The sequence below is a fragment of the Leptosomus discolor genome, chromosome 7, assembly GCF_034619465.1.
Source record: "Leptosomus discolor isolate bLepDis1 chromosome 7, bLepDis1.hap2, whole genome shotgun sequence".
Taxonomy (NCBI): domain Eukaryota; kingdom Metazoa; phylum Chordata; class Aves; order Leptosomiformes; family Leptosomidae; genus Leptosomus; species Leptosomus discolor.
In genome coordinates this window covers 21,420,074-21,437,464 of record NC_141397.1, presented here as the reverse complement: position 1 = coordinate 21,437,464, position 17,391 = coordinate 21,420,074, and the positions used below count along the sequence as shown (strand labels likewise).

At 38.4% G+C, this 17,391-nt stretch overlaps 1 protein-coding gene across 1 annotated transcript in view; it reads left to right on the top strand.

Moving 5' to 3' along the window:
* The first annotated feature begins 1,386 nt into the window (after positions 1–1,386).
* CPNE4 (copine 4) overlaps positions 1,387–17,391 on the top strand; it is a 188,421-nt gene continuing 172,416 nt past the window's right edge. Inside the window, exon 1 of the mRNA XM_086468413.1 lies at positions 1,387–1,572. Coding sequence (XP_086324539.1) covers positions 1,393–1,572 — 180 coding nt within the window. The 5' untranslated portion in view covers positions 1,387–1,392. The remainder of the gene's footprint in view (positions 1,573–17,391) is intronic.

Sequence of the window (17,391 nt, the reverse complement as noted above, 5' to 3'; positions counted from 1 at the left end):
CAAGAGTCTTAGCTAAAAATGTATAAGAAGTTGAACTAGTGTATAGGAATAAACTGTGTAGAGGTTGAGTTTAGTTTGCTCTTTGGGCTTTATAACAGCCTAATATCATTACCTTTTCCGTATTTTGTTCAGTTTTGCTTTTTTTCCTAGTCATGCTTCTTTCCTAGTGGCAAATCCAAGGGAATATAATTTAGGTGACAGCATTTGGAACAGGCTGCCCAGGGAAGTGGTGGAGTCACCATCCCTGGAGATGTTCAAAAAATGTGTTGTTTCACCAAAATTTAACCTGTATCAAAGCAGTACTCAAAAATCATTAATCTCTGAAATCAGGGTGTTGTGGAAGAGACAATGAAGAGGTTTGAAACAGATCACAAAAAATCTGTTGACAATCTGGTAAAATAAATCTGCCCTCCAAAAGCATGAAATTGATTTTTTGCAGCTCTTATATATGGGGTAAGGGGAGGTGAGGGCACTAATCCTTGTATTAGGAGACAGATTTTTAGGAGTCAGGCTGTGAATCTCAGAACAAGCGAGCAAATTAAAGCCTTCCCATATTCTTTATTGATGCAAAAATGATCATATAGTGATTTTTTGCTAAGCTCAAATGTGTTAAAAATGGCTTTTTGTTGCTTCTGTTGAGAGCAAAGGCTTGAGCTACAAGAATGGTGGTGGTGTTCATAATGATGTAAAGGTCAGAAGTTCCCATAGACATCTGTGTTCGTGTAACTGTGATTCCTGACCCAAAAGAGCAGACACTGTGTAATAACAAGATTTGCCAGCTTAAATACCCTGCCCTTCTGCTTAGAACATCAATCTTGACTACTTGCTTAGGAATGGAGGGAGGTAATCTTCTGCAGTAAGTGTGCAAATAAAGGGTGAAATGTATTTTGGAATTTAAGGTTGATATGAAAGGGGCCTTTTACAGCATTTACATAAAAGTTTGCATAAGATGAAGCATATGCTTTTTAGATGGACTACGGAGAAACAAAAGCAGATTGAAAGAGTGCTGAACAAATTTAATTTAGCTTTGTTACTGGAAGAAGGTGTTATCAGGAGAAATCCAGAATTACCACTCTGTCTATCCTTTGGCCTGGGAAACACAGTCTATAAGCAGGAATAGAGCTGGAAGTCAAGGTCACAGTTCACCCTCAGAGTTCAGGGGCATGGTGGAAAATTTCATTCTGAACTTGACTTATTTCTAAACATACACGATGATGCATTTCTTTTTCTATAGCTATTCCTTTGATTTTAGTTTTTCCTTTATTGCTCAGGATCTTGTTCACTGTCATGGGGTCCCATTGTCTAGCACTTGCTTGGCTTCTGCATGGAAAGGAGGCCTGTACTGTGCGTGCACTGTTCTTAACGGGCCTTTTCTCTCTTTCAGAAAAAGGAATGAAGAAAATGAGCAACATCTATGAATCAGCAGCCAACACCCTGGGAATTTTTAATAGCCCATGCCTGACTAAAGTGGAGCTGCGAGTTGCATGCAAAGGCATATCAGACAGGGATGCTCTCTCAAAGCCAGATCCCTGTGTCATCCTCAAAATGCAGTCGCATGGCCAGTGGTTTGAGGTGAGTGCTTAATAAAATAAAAGTGATTCTTCTGATGCTTTAAGACAGCATAGACAAACTGAGGCAAAATTCAAATAGCAAGAACAATAAAGAGAAGAAGCAATTTGAAGCCTGTGGCATAATCTTGTAAGAGTGAAGGCAGATTTTCCATTAACTCTAATACACTTTGTATCAGACTCTTAATGACACTGTGAACTTCTCTTTGGAGCCTAGATTAAAAATGATGATGATTAAAGAATGAAACATCATAAAACTTTTCCCTTTAGGCCCTCTTGTTTCATAAAAGCTATATAATAGCAGAGATAATGATAGTGACCATCATGCGTTCCAATCTAAAGAAGAAAAATACTGTGGAAGAGAGGAGTATTCATTACTAGTTGGCAAGGAATTTGGTGTCAAAGTAGCTTGATTTGCGAATTCAAGCATTACAGTCAGATTCACAGTTGAAGTTAGTAACATTTGCCTTATCAATTTGCCTTGTATTGCAGATTGCATGTTTGATTAAAAACCTGCCTTGTGTTGTTTAGCTAATCTTAGAAACCATTTGATTGATAAATGGAAAAGCGGTGTCTTAGAGATGTGCAAATTGTAAATAAAGAGCATTAGGATGGAATGTAATATTTTAAATGAAATCTTGTCAGTTATTTTACTTACAAGTCACACTTGAGTGTTCGTGGTTAATCAAGATAAAAGGTGTAAATTTTAATGGAAAGTCTGTATGAGAAAATTAGGAATGTATTAAATCAGTTCATTTTGAGTGAGTATTCATCCATCTTTTCAACAGTTTTAGCATTCAGAATAAGATTGTGTTAGCTATCAAAAGATAAAAATGATAGCTGTGAGCATATGCAGAAAGCAAAAACCTAAATTAATGAGGTTTTTAATTAGCATTTTCAGCAAAGTTTGTCAGACCAGGGATTTTGTTCCAGTTATTCCAATTGTGTGGTTTTGACCTATGGACCTCTGAAATTTTTCCAATGCAGGGTCAGCACCAACATAGCAAAGTTAAGGTTTTTTGGTGGTATTCTTCCTCTTTTCTTAGTTCGCTGCTGTGGAACCATTAGGTGGGTCTCTAGTAGAAAACAAGCCTATAAGTAGAAAGAAAACTCTCACAGTTGTCCTAGTGCTACAAAATCAGCGTCTTCATGTAATTAAAATTTAAGGTGGCAGTCCAAAAAAAGGGTAATTCTAGCTAGCCATGTAGAAAGGAGCTTTTACTGCACTGCATATAATCACTCAAATAGTAGAACTTAACCAAGCAATGGACTAAAGGTCAAACTAAGTGAAATACCTCTGTTTGGAATGGACAGACTGAAATCTTTTGGGCTGTTTCAGTTCTCCGAATAAATTTAAGTTATGTTAATATATTATGAGTGTATTTCACACGATTTGTCTGCGGCCAGTTATGAGCATGGTAAGTAGCTTTAAATTATATATTCTTATGTTGTAATGGAGATTCCCTTTATTTGATGTGATTTTTAATTTGGAAAATGATTGAATAGAGTAATTATTGCAGAACAGATCTGCTCACTGATACAGTTCTCATCTTACATCAGTTGCTCCTACTGTCTAATGAAAGTCCAGGGTATTCATTTTAGTATGAACAAAAAGTTTTTATTATTCTTGTTCCTATCAGTGCTGCAGAGCTAATACGGCTCTGACATGATAAGCCTTTTCTTATTCTGGCCAGCACATTCTCAACAGAATTTTTAATTAAGTTCCAATTGCTGAGCTAAACTGAGCAGTCACTTGGGTGTAGCTGAAGACATAATTTGTCTGGAAGAATCTTCTACTGATGACAATCAATGATCCAGCAAGACCTGAGACAGCAGACAAATAATTTAAAAAAAAAAACCCACAACCTAGTTACCAGTGAAGTGAGTATATTCAACACAGAAATCACTAAATGGCAACCCAAAGAGCAGTGGAACTGAAGAGTTTTGCACCTATGGATTTAATGACTTCATGAACTTGCCTTGAATTTCCAGATACCTTAACCCCTTTGAGGTTAGAAGTCTCCAAACAGACTGTTAGCAAAATCCAGTATTACTGAGACATGCATACTGATCACATATTCTGGTTGTGTGGAGGATTTATGAACATGGAGCAGCTGGGTTGAAGGTGTCTGAAATACAGGGTTTGGTCTGTATATGGTTGTGCTCTTGCAAATAGGTGCTTTTGAAATGTATGGAAGGTACAAGGACGGACTGCACAGACCCTACTGGGCCAGGTGCAGCTAAAGGTGGTGAGCTTAGGCTGATGGGATTGCCTTGTGCATGCAATTAGAGACACTAGGACATGAGGGTTTCACTCTACAGATGCAGACAGTCCCTGAAAGTGAGGAATCTGTGCATATTTGTCTCTGCGAAAATTTGATAAAACATGTCAGCCCAACGCCGAGGAGAAATTATTACTTTTTTTCAGTTCTTCAGTACTATGTGTGCACGTGTGCGTTTGTGTAAATTATGCCACCCGCACATATAAATATAGAATGAAAATATGTATGCTGTTGTAGATTGGGTAGCTGCTCTTTTCAGAGATTGGAAATGGCATTGAGGATCAACTGCTCCATCACCTTCCCAGGGATCGAGATCCGTAGTTCCTTGGATCATTTGAGGATGGCCACATTGCTCCTCAGTTGTGAAAACATTAAGAACACATGCAGGACATGGACAAGTACTCAAAGAAGTCTGGGTGTTGTTGCCAGTTCTGGCACAGATAAGCTTGCTGGTTTTCTCTTCCTATCTGGGTTGATCTTTCCCTATAAACAAACACGCTCACATGCCTCCCCGTGCCCCCCCCCCCTCCGTCCCCCCCATCCCATTTCTCTGTGTATGTATGTTGATGCAGTCTGAAAAGCACCATCTTCACCAATCTAGAATTAAAATGATATATTGTGTCTCCCAGGAAAATTGGCAGTTTACTCTTTCTCTCACATGAAGTTTGTATTTTTAGCCTGAGATGACAGGGTGTGATATAGCAGAATTTAAGATTATGCTGTCCACATGTACTGAAAGACAATTTGCTGATCCAGGGCTGAATTTTAGCTCTTCTGGCTGTACTTTTAGTCAGGTACTCTTGCAGGATGGCCAAATGTTGTACTTCTTGAACTGTTTGTTTACAATAATAATTTGATGGTTGTTTTTCCATATTGAATGTGTTCAAGGATTTTAATTACTGGACTAAGCTTCCGATGGTGAATGGCTGAGTGGGGTAGCAGAACCAGGCAAAGATACATGATGTTAAATTCCTTTGCTCCAGTGATTATTTTACCCACCTGCAGAGTGAATGTCCTTGTCTAATAAATGTTAATTGCATGTAGTACTGCAGTCTTCTGCTGAGATGTGCTAGCACTGAAATTCTTATTAACTTCTTGTTCCTAACAAAGTAGCTTGGGCCTGTTCACAGGTGGTTATCTTCATATGGCAAGTGCACGTGTTATTTTGACAGCTGAGTATATTGCTGAGCTGTGCCTGGTCATACGAGGTTTACATGAGATTGGGAGGTGTAATATAGCCTGATGTAGCCAGATGGAACATGATGGCTGTAACTATGAAAAGAGAAGAGGAGCTTAGGAAGATAGTAGCCATGTTTGGAAATCAGGGATGGCCTGTAGCTGTACTCTTACAGCTTTCTGCAGCAGGACAGAGTATCTGCTACCTTGTGGACCTGAACACCCAGCTGGAGTTTTTGCTTTTTCCCCTGAGTTTTATTAAACTTGAAGTAACTGCAGAGCAAATAAAGCAGTACCCAAAGACAACATGCAGGTGCTAAAATTCATGTTGATGGAATGGGGTGAATTTTTTTGGATGGATAGGTTTGTTTACTGAAATAATTTCTTTTTTCATTAAAATATTATCTGAAGTCACAAATTTGGTAAAACTCAGTGAGCTTTGATTTGTGGGGCAAACCCACAATTTTTCATTTTGGTGTTTTTAAAATAAAAGGCATTCACTTGTCATTTAGCATGATGTTTGATTTCAAGGATCAGCTTGGCATGATTAAAAAAACAAAACTGAGTTTTCTTCTTTTTTTTTTTTTGTTTTTACTTTGAACACTAACCCAGCACATCCATACAGACCTTCGTGCAAACAGACATTAGAGACCAATTAGCTTGGAAATGCATGGAACTAATTAACGCATAGAATACCAGTGTAGTTTACTAAACAGCCTACCTAGGAATCAAGCAATAGGAAGGGCACAGTCTTGCTTTTCATCTGTATTTGCTTTTTCCCTTAGTCCTGCTCTCTCTCTTGTTTCATTACTGAATTAATTCCAGCATCTTTCTCCTTCCTCTGCCTCCTCATCTGCCTCAGCTCTCCATTTCCATTCCCAGCACCTGCTACCTTGTTCTGCTTCTCTGCATATTGGAGGGTAGGGGACATCCCCTGCCCCTTCCTAGCATGGGGGAAGAATCTGAAGAGAAGACCTTGAGGCAGACTTCAGCTACTTGTTTCCATAGATACCCAAAAGTCCCTCTCATGTTATCCATCTGTGGCTGTTACAGCCCACCGCAGAAGCCAAGAAGTCATGAAATAAGGGAGTCTGTGGGTTTACGTGTTCCATGACTCTACCAAACTGTTCCAAAATAACTACAAAAGCACTATGAACAGGAAAAAAAAAAACCTAAAAATAAACCCAGATAAATACATCTTTTTTTCAGTTCGTGTAGATGAACAGAGTAATAGATGAAGAATTTGGAGGGAGCTGAAAGTTTAATGACCAGAAACAAGAACTACCGCCACCAGCAGCTGTAGAGAGTCATTCTCAAGGCCTGTCTAATCCCATCTCGCGTCTGCTAGTTGGTGACAGTGAAGAAGTGTGAGATCAGGGAAATATAAAAGTGTCTTTCCAGCTTCTTCTGCCAGCCCTCAGTGAGCTGCAGCTCAGGGAGTTCTTAAACAAGAGCTTGTGTCTTGATAGAATAACTTCCATAAATTTGTTCAAATAATTGTAAATGGCTTTGTATTTAAAAAATCAACTCTCATGATATCCTGGGACATGAGTTCTGCAGCTTAAGTGGTTGTTGAATACAGTAATATTACTTGTATTTTTTGAACTTGCTGCTTGCTGATTCATTTGAAGTCCCTTGTTCCTGTATTGGAGGAGACACTGTGAAAATCGCTGTTCATTTTCTCAAAGCCATTTGGGATTTTAGTCTTCTGATTTGCCTGTGACTGTATAAAAGGCAACCATTATGTCCTGTTTTGAAGATTAAGCTTATCTACCCCATCAAGGAACATGGATTAGTTTGGATGGTTATTTGAACCATGTTTATTTCAGAACATTTTAGAGATGCAGTCCCATAGAGATTTTCAGGCAGTGGTTTGGGATTTATTCTCTGCTTTAAAGAGCTGCAAGGCTTTATAGTGGGCTGGTTTATTGGATGTTTGGTGGATTTCTGGAAAATTTCTTTAATAATAGTCAATGCTGGAGCAGATTCTAGATTTGACTCTAAGATTTCAACTTGGTGAACAAACATTCTATATAAAATTAATTGTAAGTAATGACTTAACAGTAAGATGAAGACACTATTTTATGAAGATTATTTTTCTCTGACAAAGAAAGGTGTTTACAAAGTTCCAATGAGATGTTTTGTATCAGATTATGCACAATTTGGTGGCAGGGAGGTGCTTTCACTGAACAGCTATTATGAAATTAGCTCTTCTCATTGTGAAGAAACTTCTGATTTGTTTGCAGATTTGGGGGGATTTCTCTTATGGATGTAGAATAGGGCTGATAATTGGAAATGCTACCTGCATTTTCTTTGTGCAAAGCTTAGGACAAAGTCTTTAATGAAATACTAGATTATTATAAATACCTTTGGATTCATGCAAGTCTTGGTTCATGAAAGCCAATGAGGAAGAATTGAGTCTTTAATTGAAATGATCAAGACCTGCATCAGAAAAAAATGCAATGAGATGCTTTTTAATTAAGCCACTATGTTGCCAAGATCCTACCAGTTGCTTGGCCTCTATTGCCCAGATCTCTCAGGTCTGTAGAGCACTTATTTCTGTGCATAGATTTGCACCCTGAACATCTTGCAGGTGATGATCTGTTAGTGCAAGTGTTGGTTACTGACCTTTGGACCTAAGAAGAAATGGGAGCAGTCCTGCTGCCTTCATTTCCCAAGGAGTATTCCTAGAAGATGATGCTTAACGGTTTTTTGAGTGCCATTAGACCCCTCTTATTCTAACTCATAAAACAGAAAGCTATGATTTGATTGACGCCACAGCTATGTGCCTGTGTGTATGCCTTTATAGCCTATTGTATCCTCATAATTCAATATTGTGCTTTTCTTTCTCCTTTTTCACTAAACGTATGTTGATGTTAATGAATGCTTCTTTGCTCAAGACTACTTGGTAACCTCTGTTGCTGCCAAGACTTGCTTTTAGCTTCTGCTTTCTGCTGCTGGTAAATTTCCCTTAAGTCTTTCTGTATGGTGCAAATGACAAAGACAGCTCATCTTCTTCAAACACCGCTGCAAGTCTGCGGGGTCAGGCTGTAGGCTAATTGAATATTTTATCTCTGTCTGTTGTCAGCCTGAATTCATCTAATGGGATATTTTACTTTCGAAGCTTTAGTATTTTGGAGGTATCCTCTGTTCCAAGGGTTTGCCTGTTGAAGAGCTCCTGTCATTAAGTCTTTCCGGAAAAAGAAAAGTTCTCCACATGGAGGGAATCTACTGTGAAGTTTACCTCCATATCCTACAGAACATGTTCCATAATATTCTTTTCAACTCCTAATGCACTGAGCATGTTTTTTACAAACATATAGCCATAAACTCAAAACCTGGAATTGCATTTTATATTACCCTTCTTTTTAAAAAGAAATGCAACTGTCTTCCTCTCCCAGGTCTTTTTCAACTACTTATGCAAAGTCAGAAGTCTGACATCTAAAGGCTGTAAATTTTTTGTGTTGGCAAATATTTGATTAGAAGCTGGTACTGGAAATCTTTTTCCTCCTGTGCTTAGTTCAGAAACATGAACATCGTTAGGTTTTGATGAGATTTTTCTTTTTACACCCCAGATAGTAATAAGTGACTATTTTTTTAAAATCCATTTTATAATAACTCTTCTTTACTTTTATTGCATCCATCACTGCTGCCTTCTCTTGAGCCTCCTCCTTGTCTCCGCATCTAAACATAGCCACAGTGCTGTTTTTCCTGTCTTTTTAAATCAACTAGTCTTTAAACTTGAACTCATTTGAATCAGACAGATTGTCTCAACTGAAGCCAAATACTGTCACATTGAGTCAATATATATGAACTATCATAACGTTCCACTAGCTCATAGAGCAATTTTTGCCTCTGCAGTGCAGTTTGTGAAATGTGATGCATGCGCAAAGGACAGAAAACTTGCATTGTGGAAGCCTGTTTTCTTACTGAGAGTGGTCATGTTTGGGCTGGCCGCTTCCACTCTAGCAGAGCTGTGGGATCCCCTGCTGTAGCAGCAGGAGGCTGGCTTCCGGCTGTATCTGTCCAACTAAATCTCTTCAGGTCCCCCATCTTCATGACATGGCAGAGTGAAGAGTTTTTTCTTGTAGTTTACGTAAATGAATAAAAACAAGTGTACTTCCCAGGAGGGAGTGCTTACATAGAGAGGTGGTAAAAGCTACATGGTCTCTCCCTGATCCTGTGGCCTGGAGCATCTTCTACTGGAAAGATCTGCTGTTGGGACCAATTTCCAGGTGCCTTCTGCCTGATAAATCTGCCTCTGGGAGAGCCATGGAAATGAAAGAATCAAAAGACTTGTGGGATCACATGATCATTTTTCCATGTTAGGAAATAGTTACCTGGTTAAAAATCAGTTTCACACTGTGCTAGCTTAGATGAAAATCTGAATTACCTGTACTTGTTTATATCTTGTTTTAGTGACCAGTGGATCATGGATTGTGGAAATGATTGAAGGACTCTGTTCATTTCTCGTGAACAATTTCCGTATAACCATACACCAGTGGCCATCCTCAATTAGTACATATCAGTGTTTTTGCAAGAAGCACTATGCACATATCTTCCCATTTATACCTGTGAAGCAGGCAACTGGGCAGGGTGCTTGGTTGTCAGATTTCTCTATGCCTTTGCAAACATTTGTGTATTGTTGCTGGTAGAAACATCTTGAATGGTTTTAAGCTGCCTGAAAATTTTGCCTTCATCCTAACTGTTGAGTAATTTGACTGCAGACATGAAATATCAAGAAATAACTGGGAGGAATTCTCATTTGTTCTTGTGTTTATCACATTTGGTCAAAATATTATGGCTGACAAAATATATGACTTATTAACAAAAGCTTTTTTTTCCTCAGAAACAGGGCACTTGAATTACTTCGCCACCATCCTCCCAGTTGTGAATATTTCTTTGCTATTATTGCACTTTCATTAGGATTTCTAATGATCCTAAGACTTGCTTGCAAATACTGCCTTTAGCCATGCTATTTGACAATTCTCAAGTCATGCTCCACTAACTTTTCACAATTTTTTCTCAGGATAACTTTCTGTGAAAGCTGTGACTCTTAAATAGTGTTCTTGGTCATATTAATAAAACAAGAGTTTTCTAGTATAGTGTAGTTTTGTTGTATGAGTAGGGTTAAAAAAAAAAGAGGAGACCATTCAAAATGTTTTCAAAGTTATCAAAGGAAAATATTGGGTGAAGGAAGACTTTACAGTGCTCCCACTGCTTTGTTAACACTGGGCAACTGGCTTGGTAATCTGTCACAATCTGTCTATATTTATAGAATAAATATGAAGTTGTCTTCCACACCTGTAAGAGTGGTTACTGGTGTATGATAATATTAGTACTGTTCCTCATATTATCTAGAGAGTCAGGAATAGATCTGAGGGCTTGCAAAAACCCCGCTTTCTATGGTTTGCTGAGAGTGATTATTTTCTTCCACCACAGAGAGAAATCAGCATTTCTGTAAAATCTGTAGCAGTAACCCCTGATTGCACAAAAAAGGACACTTGAGATTTCTGTACACAAGAATGTAGGGACAGCCTTTAAGAAGAATGACAGTCTCACCAGGTAGAGGTGCTTAAAGGAGTGAGTTATCTTTGTTTTCTTGTGTCCTTGTGGGGCAGAGACAAGATAATGTGGACTGAGAATGTGCAGCTGGTGGGAAACCTTCAGCTGTGGCTCCCTTGCAGGTCAAGATAAAAGAATTGACAGCCGTGAAGGATGAGCTTAAGAAAGAGCTTGCTTTCTCTCCATCTCTCTCTTTCACTCAGGAATTAAAACGGAGATTATAAAGTAGAAGCTGGGATGTGTTTTCTCATGCAATACTGTACTAGATTTTTGCAGATATAGATCCTCAGAAGAGCTTGTTCAGAAGCATTCAGCAAGTAAAGAGCTGGTAATAAAAATAAGAGAAGCAATTGGAGAAATGCTACTGCTACTTAAAAAAATAAAATTGATTCCTGATGAAGACGTAGCACAGAACACCATAGCTCATGTGGCTGAACAACCTTAGGGAGAACTTTGCAGAAATCCAGCCCCAATCCGTGAAGTGCAAGGATTGCATTATCACTATGTTTAGCATTAAGTGTATCTTGACAATGTTGAATATTCTTTGGCATGAGCTAAGATGAAAAATGCTATAGTTCTTCATAGGAGGAGTTGCCGTACTGCCACCAGCAGCCCAACCTTCAAAAATATTTTTTTTTTAATTCTTTTGCCCTCGTTCCCTGCAGTTTAATTATCTGTCCATCAGATATGTAATATTTTAAACTTCGATGAAGAGGCTAAGGCTGCTTTTATTGTGGGCAGGCAAGTGATTTCTGATTAGCTCAGTGATATGCCTGCCTCTCATGAGCTATTTATTACACATACATAAACTTCACACATCTCCAGGGCAGATTTTAAGCCTGACTTGGCTTTAGTAGTCTGACAGATTGTGATAAATGACAGTAAACAGGAATCTTTGGAGCTGGTTTGTAAGTAGATAATTCACTTGATTGATTTGGTACACTAAGTCTTAACCTATAGCATCAGAACAGGACTGAGAGATTGTCAGCAACTTGAACCTCTTCGGCTTTTACAGGGAGGCGTTTTAGGCCCTAACATGAATTGTTTCCTGAAGGGACAGAGCAGTTGTGAAACTCTGAAAAGAACTGATTTAGAAAAATAGTCTGAATTACTGTGAAAGTTCTTTGGAAAGTCTTCTATTCAAAGATAGATTGGCCAGGGATGCCAAATTCGTTAAGCTGATTTGGTTTAAAACCAGTGCATAACAAGGTAACATGCCATTGGTATGAATTGTTGGAGGTTAAGTTAAGGAGGGAAAGTAAAAGCAATTTCACTGAAACTGTTGTTTTTCATCTTCCTTCATGTTTGGCAGTAGCTTAAAAATATATTGAGTTAGTTATGTTGTAATCAGGCCAGAATGTAGACTGCATGAGATCTAACTGAGAATTGAAGTGTCCAAATTGTATTTACATATAGATGTGCTGACCTTACCTGTTAATAGATAGTTTCATCTTTGCCTGATTTTTTTTCATTTTTAAAAAATGGAACAGATAGACTTTTTTTCTTCCTCCTCTTCAAAACTTAACAATTTTGCATATAACACCCATGAAATCCAAGCAGAGCCACATTGCATTGATTATCTGCATAGCTCTGCATTGAGATTTCTATATAGTTTGTGGTATTCCTCTTGTATGTATTGCTGGTTGGTGCTCAGAGCATACCCAAAGCAGAGTACAAAGCCAAAGTGTATTTCTTGATAAATTAGTCCCTCCTATCCTGATTTCCATTTAAAAATGTAGTGACTGCTTCATGAAAAATAGTTTCTGCCTCTTTTGAATCTTACTTGTCAAAAAAGGGGGGGTTTGCCCATCAGCTCACAGCCTGCAGACCACCTCACCACCTGAAATGTCATTCTTGTGTTTTTGTTGCAGCTTTGCTTTAGGTGTTCCACACTTTCTCTTTGGAAGTTAAGACTGTGTCTCAGTAAAACGTCGGAATAGTGATTTCTGCTTTTGTTTCTTTTACTCCCCTTTGCATTCTCCAAAAGATGGTAGCATGCGTAAACTAGTAAGAGATTTACTTCAGAGGTGTAAAGCAACAGAGCTGAAAAAAATCCCCTATTCCTGGCACAGGGCTTGGAGTGGCTGCTACAACCACTGCACCACTGTTGCTAAGAAAATTTCAGGCCACTATGGACAGTCTATACAAAGTCTGTACTATATGAGTGTAGCTTTCTTAGGGGATCTGGCTGACAAATTTACCTGACTTTTGTTCAAAATGTCACGCCTAAAGATGGCAAAATAAAAATGTGATAAGCCAATTCTCGATTTGAACAGTGTCCTCTAGAAAAGCATGTAAGTCATTGGAACTGGAATCGTTGCTGTAGATCCTTATCAATAATTTCTGTGTTCAAAGACCTACAGTGTATTGTTCAGCCAGTTTCTTTATAATTTACTTTGAAATTCATCATAAAATATTAACTGCAACTATCTGAGGTAAATCTCATCATTTTGTGAAATGCTCAGGTTTTATTCCATACCACTAGGATCTTGTGTTTTTGAAGCAGAAAGCTATCCATTGTGCTAATCCAAATTTGTCACGATATATTTAATCAGAGGGAAAAATATGAAGTTCGAGGCTTTTGTTTTTCAAATGTTCAGAAAAACTCATTGCCTTACTATTGCGTCAGTCAGCTCATGCATGCTGCTGGTGTGGAACCGGCTACTGGTGTAGAACCAAGTGCACTACATCACTTGTTTATGCTGCTTCAGGGAAACATTGCGATGATCATTGTACCTTGTATTTAACTGTAAATGCTGTTTGAGGGCTGATTAGTCTGCTGTAGCCTTGTTACTTGTATAATCTTAAAAGCTCACACTGTGTCATTGCCATGTGAACTGGACTAGTTTCAGTAGGCTTACTCCCCTGGCTGCCCTTTGGATTCCACATGGCTGCAAGAGCTGTTTTTACTGACAGTGACATTTGCTCTTTTAAAACTATATTTGCACTTCTCCATCTTATATTGGGTGTGCTAGCTGCCATGTGTTTGTCTTTCCTATTCTGCACAGGTATATACAATATAAATTCCTATGCCTTTGTTTCTCCATTTGAAGTTATTGCCTTTATGTTGTCCGTCACCATCTGATGTTTCAGCAGTCTGTTTACAGCCCAGTGTGTGCTTACTTTTGTTCGAGGCTCTGTGCTTGCCTGCTTAATTCCTTGTTTCTTTACTAGAAATCCCAAAGTGCTTCCTTGACCGTCTTTGCGTTCTTTCTCTTAATAAAGAAGCTATTAATGTATTTTGTAAGGAGTGTCCCTTCTTTGTTCCTTAGGATGGTGGAACTTACTTGATGTTCTTCCACGTTTAGCGTAATAGCTCTGTGATGAAGGCACATCCAAAACGTTACAGCCAAATTTCTTTGTATATATAACATGTATTTTTGGCTGGGACTTTATTGAGATTCTCTAGTAATACTGGAAGCTGTTGGTCATAACTAATCTGTGGTAGAGGGTGAGACTTATCCTTACAAAAGTTGAAATTCTACATGCAACTCTGATTCCGCACAAAAGTATTTTTTATTTTGACTTATATGTGATGCTGTTTTTTAACTTCCAGAGATTTCTGCCCAGATTTTGGTTGGTTGTGGATTTGCTGCTCAACATTAATTGCAGTATTGGAACCAAAAATAAAGTGCTCGCAGGGCTTGCATGCTTGTTTTTTAAATTTATTTTATAGACTTTGCTTTTCAGGGTTGGTCTAGTGTTGTCCTGTTGCAGTTCTAATGGAAAATAATACACTTAGTATAGCTTTTTCAACTAGATAGTGGTTTTGTCTCTGAGCTTTTCTTTTATGATGGAAACCTTTCCTATTCACATAGGTTGGAGTTATAGAATGAAAGGAATCATTATTACACTTTAAGGAACCATTCAAAAGCCTGAAGTTTTTCTTTATAATGTAGAAAAGCTGTACATGTTCTCTGCTAAGCTGGGCATCAGCAGTTTGTGTTATTTTTGGAAGGGTAATACTAAGAACCCCAAGGAATACATGCATCTTTAATAAACTTTGAAACCAAGGAAGTCCGTATTTTTGAATATACTTTAATTGTATCAGTTGGGAATATTTTTAAATAAGATTCTGGCACAATGATAGAGTTCACAGGGTTTACGTTCCCATAGTATGCCTCTTTCCATCTGTATATCCTCTTTCAAAGCAGCCATGTGCTTTTGTGCATTTAACAGGAGCACAGCTGATGTGGGCTAATTATTTTCTTCCTCCTCTTCATTGTATCCCTCTGCTCTTTCTGCTGATTTCAGCTGGAGTTGGAGGTCAGTCTATTTAAAGAGGACACACTTTTATCTCGATGTCTCTTGCGAAGTGTTGTATAATTTGGCTACTCCTGGGGATCTTTGCGATGAGAATACATAATTTACTGCCTGTCTGCCAGCCTTTTCCTTTTGCTTTCATTACAAATGCAGGGAGGAAAAGCTGAAACGGATGCAGTCGAATAACATGTGTGCAGAACCGGCTGGTAAACTGCTGACCAAGTTACATACTGTGTTTGTTGTTCAGAAGTCAGCTTTCTGCTAGTGGTGCTGTTACGACATGAAATACAAAGGAAGGCTGGTATGTCTCAGAGTGCTGAAGAGAAATGTTTATGATGGATTAGTTTGTTCTGAAAGCAGTTGTTTGAGCTTTTTCATAACATGATTGTCAATTTCCTTAAAGCCCTATGTTGCCTTCAGTCAGTGTTCAGCATCCCAGGTTACACCTTTATGACCAGCATTATTTTATAGCAGGTCTGGGAAACCTCATTCTGCCCAAACAGGTTGCTACTGAAAGTCCTAAATGATCTGGCTGGAAGGGCTCAAGATAGTTTTATTTGGGTATTGTATGTACGTGTGAATGGGAGAAAGAGGAAAGCAAGATAAGATAGAAGAGACACTAAAGTAGAATCAAAATGAGATTGTATCAAAAAAACAATAAGCATGGAAACTTTAATACAGCCTGGAGAGCAGTGGGGGATGGTCCCAAGAGAAACTTAAAGAGTAGGCTTTTGGATCTGAGATTTGTCTAAAGGACATCTATGGCTGTGAGGAAAGAAAACTTTGGTCATTTGACTTCTTTGTGAATATTTTAAAATAGTTGCATCAAAGCTACCTGACTCTAGAGAACTCGAGACCAGCTCTGTTCTAGAGAACAAGTCCTGTGAGGACAGGCTGAGGGAACTGGGCCTGTTTAGCCTGGAGAAGAGGAGGCTGAGGGGAGACCTTGTCACTCTCTACAACTACCTGAAAGGAGGTTGTATTGAGAGGAAATGGCCTCAAGTTGTGCCGGGGAGGTTTAGATTGGACATTAGGAAAAATTTCTTCACCGAAAGGGTTGTCAAGCACTGGAACAGGCTGCCCAGGGAAGTGCTTGATTCACCATCCCTGGAGGCATTTGAAAGAGGTGTAGCCATGGTGCTTAGGGACATGGTTTAGTGGTGGGCTTGGCAGTGTTACGTTAATGGTTAGACTCGATGATCTTAATGGTCTTTTGCAACATAAATTGTTCTGTGATTCTGACCTGTTTTCATTATGAGTGGAATAATCTTACAGGACCCAAATCTTGGTACATAGTTCAGTGGGATCATACTTCACTGAGGTTTATACCAGGATGGATACTCTTTGTGTTGGATACTCTTGCTTTTTGGCAGAAGTTGCAATATCTCTGTACGAAAGCGATTGATCATGGTGTTTCTGCAGGGTGATGTTTCATGTGGCAGATTCCAGTAGGTATAGGTGAGATGGATGTATTCTTCACCATCACCGTCTTCATCACTGCTGAAGGTGATCTCTTAAACCCATACAGGGACCTTATATCCAATCTCATAAATTGCAGTTTTATTCTAAAAATATACATAGGTAAACTCAGACCTAAAGTAGTCCTTTTGCTCTGGTGATTTTTTTTTTTTCCCAATTGCTTGCTGTGCTGTCACTGTGTTGTTTATAAACTACTAAGATATAAGCTCTTAGAGGCAGGAAATACCTCTTTATTTTATTTGCAAAAGATAGTAAGAACCTTATCTAGATCTCTAGGTACTACCACAGTATAAGTAATCATAATGATAGGCCTCTGAGTAGTAGTAAGTCTGATATAGCTGAAGTGAATAGTAGCTCAGCCTGGAGTGAAAGTTTTATTTGAAGTTCAGGAAAAAGAGAACAAAACATATATTGATTATTTTTTTGTTATCTTTTGCTTAGAGAAAATATTATACATGGCTTGTCACTGCTCTTAGCCAGGGATACCTTGTTTCAGCTTTTTTTAAAAGAAAACAACTCACCAATTATTCTGCAATATGGAGTGTTTTGATTTAGACATGCTTTTTAAAGATTAGCATTCATGGCACATGCAGTGAAGAGCAATTTAAAATTAAAAGGCTGCTTTAGACATTTAAGAGCACCTGGATCTTATTTTAGAAGCAATTGGAATTCTGGGCCTGCACCTTGTAGTGTAATTTAGATTCTTCTTTTTTTTTTTTTTTTATTTTATTTGAGTACTTGGTGAGGAATTGATTTGAGCAGTGCAGTGCTGAGCTCTTCAGATTTTTAAGTACTTCCAACTCCCAACCACATTTAGCTGCAGATGATGATCTTCTCCTCTTGGACTTACAAGGCCAGCCATCTTAAGAATATCACCCAGTCAAAGAAATGAATCCAGGCTTTTTTAATTTATCAAACATTTTATTTAATGTATTTCTTCTCTTTTGCCTATGCATAGAAGAAGTTCCTTAGGTCAGCAGGAAGGCGCTTTAAAGTTTCAAAAGAAAATACAGGCAAAAGTAGCCAATTGTACTTTATCAGTTCAGTATTAGAAAAAA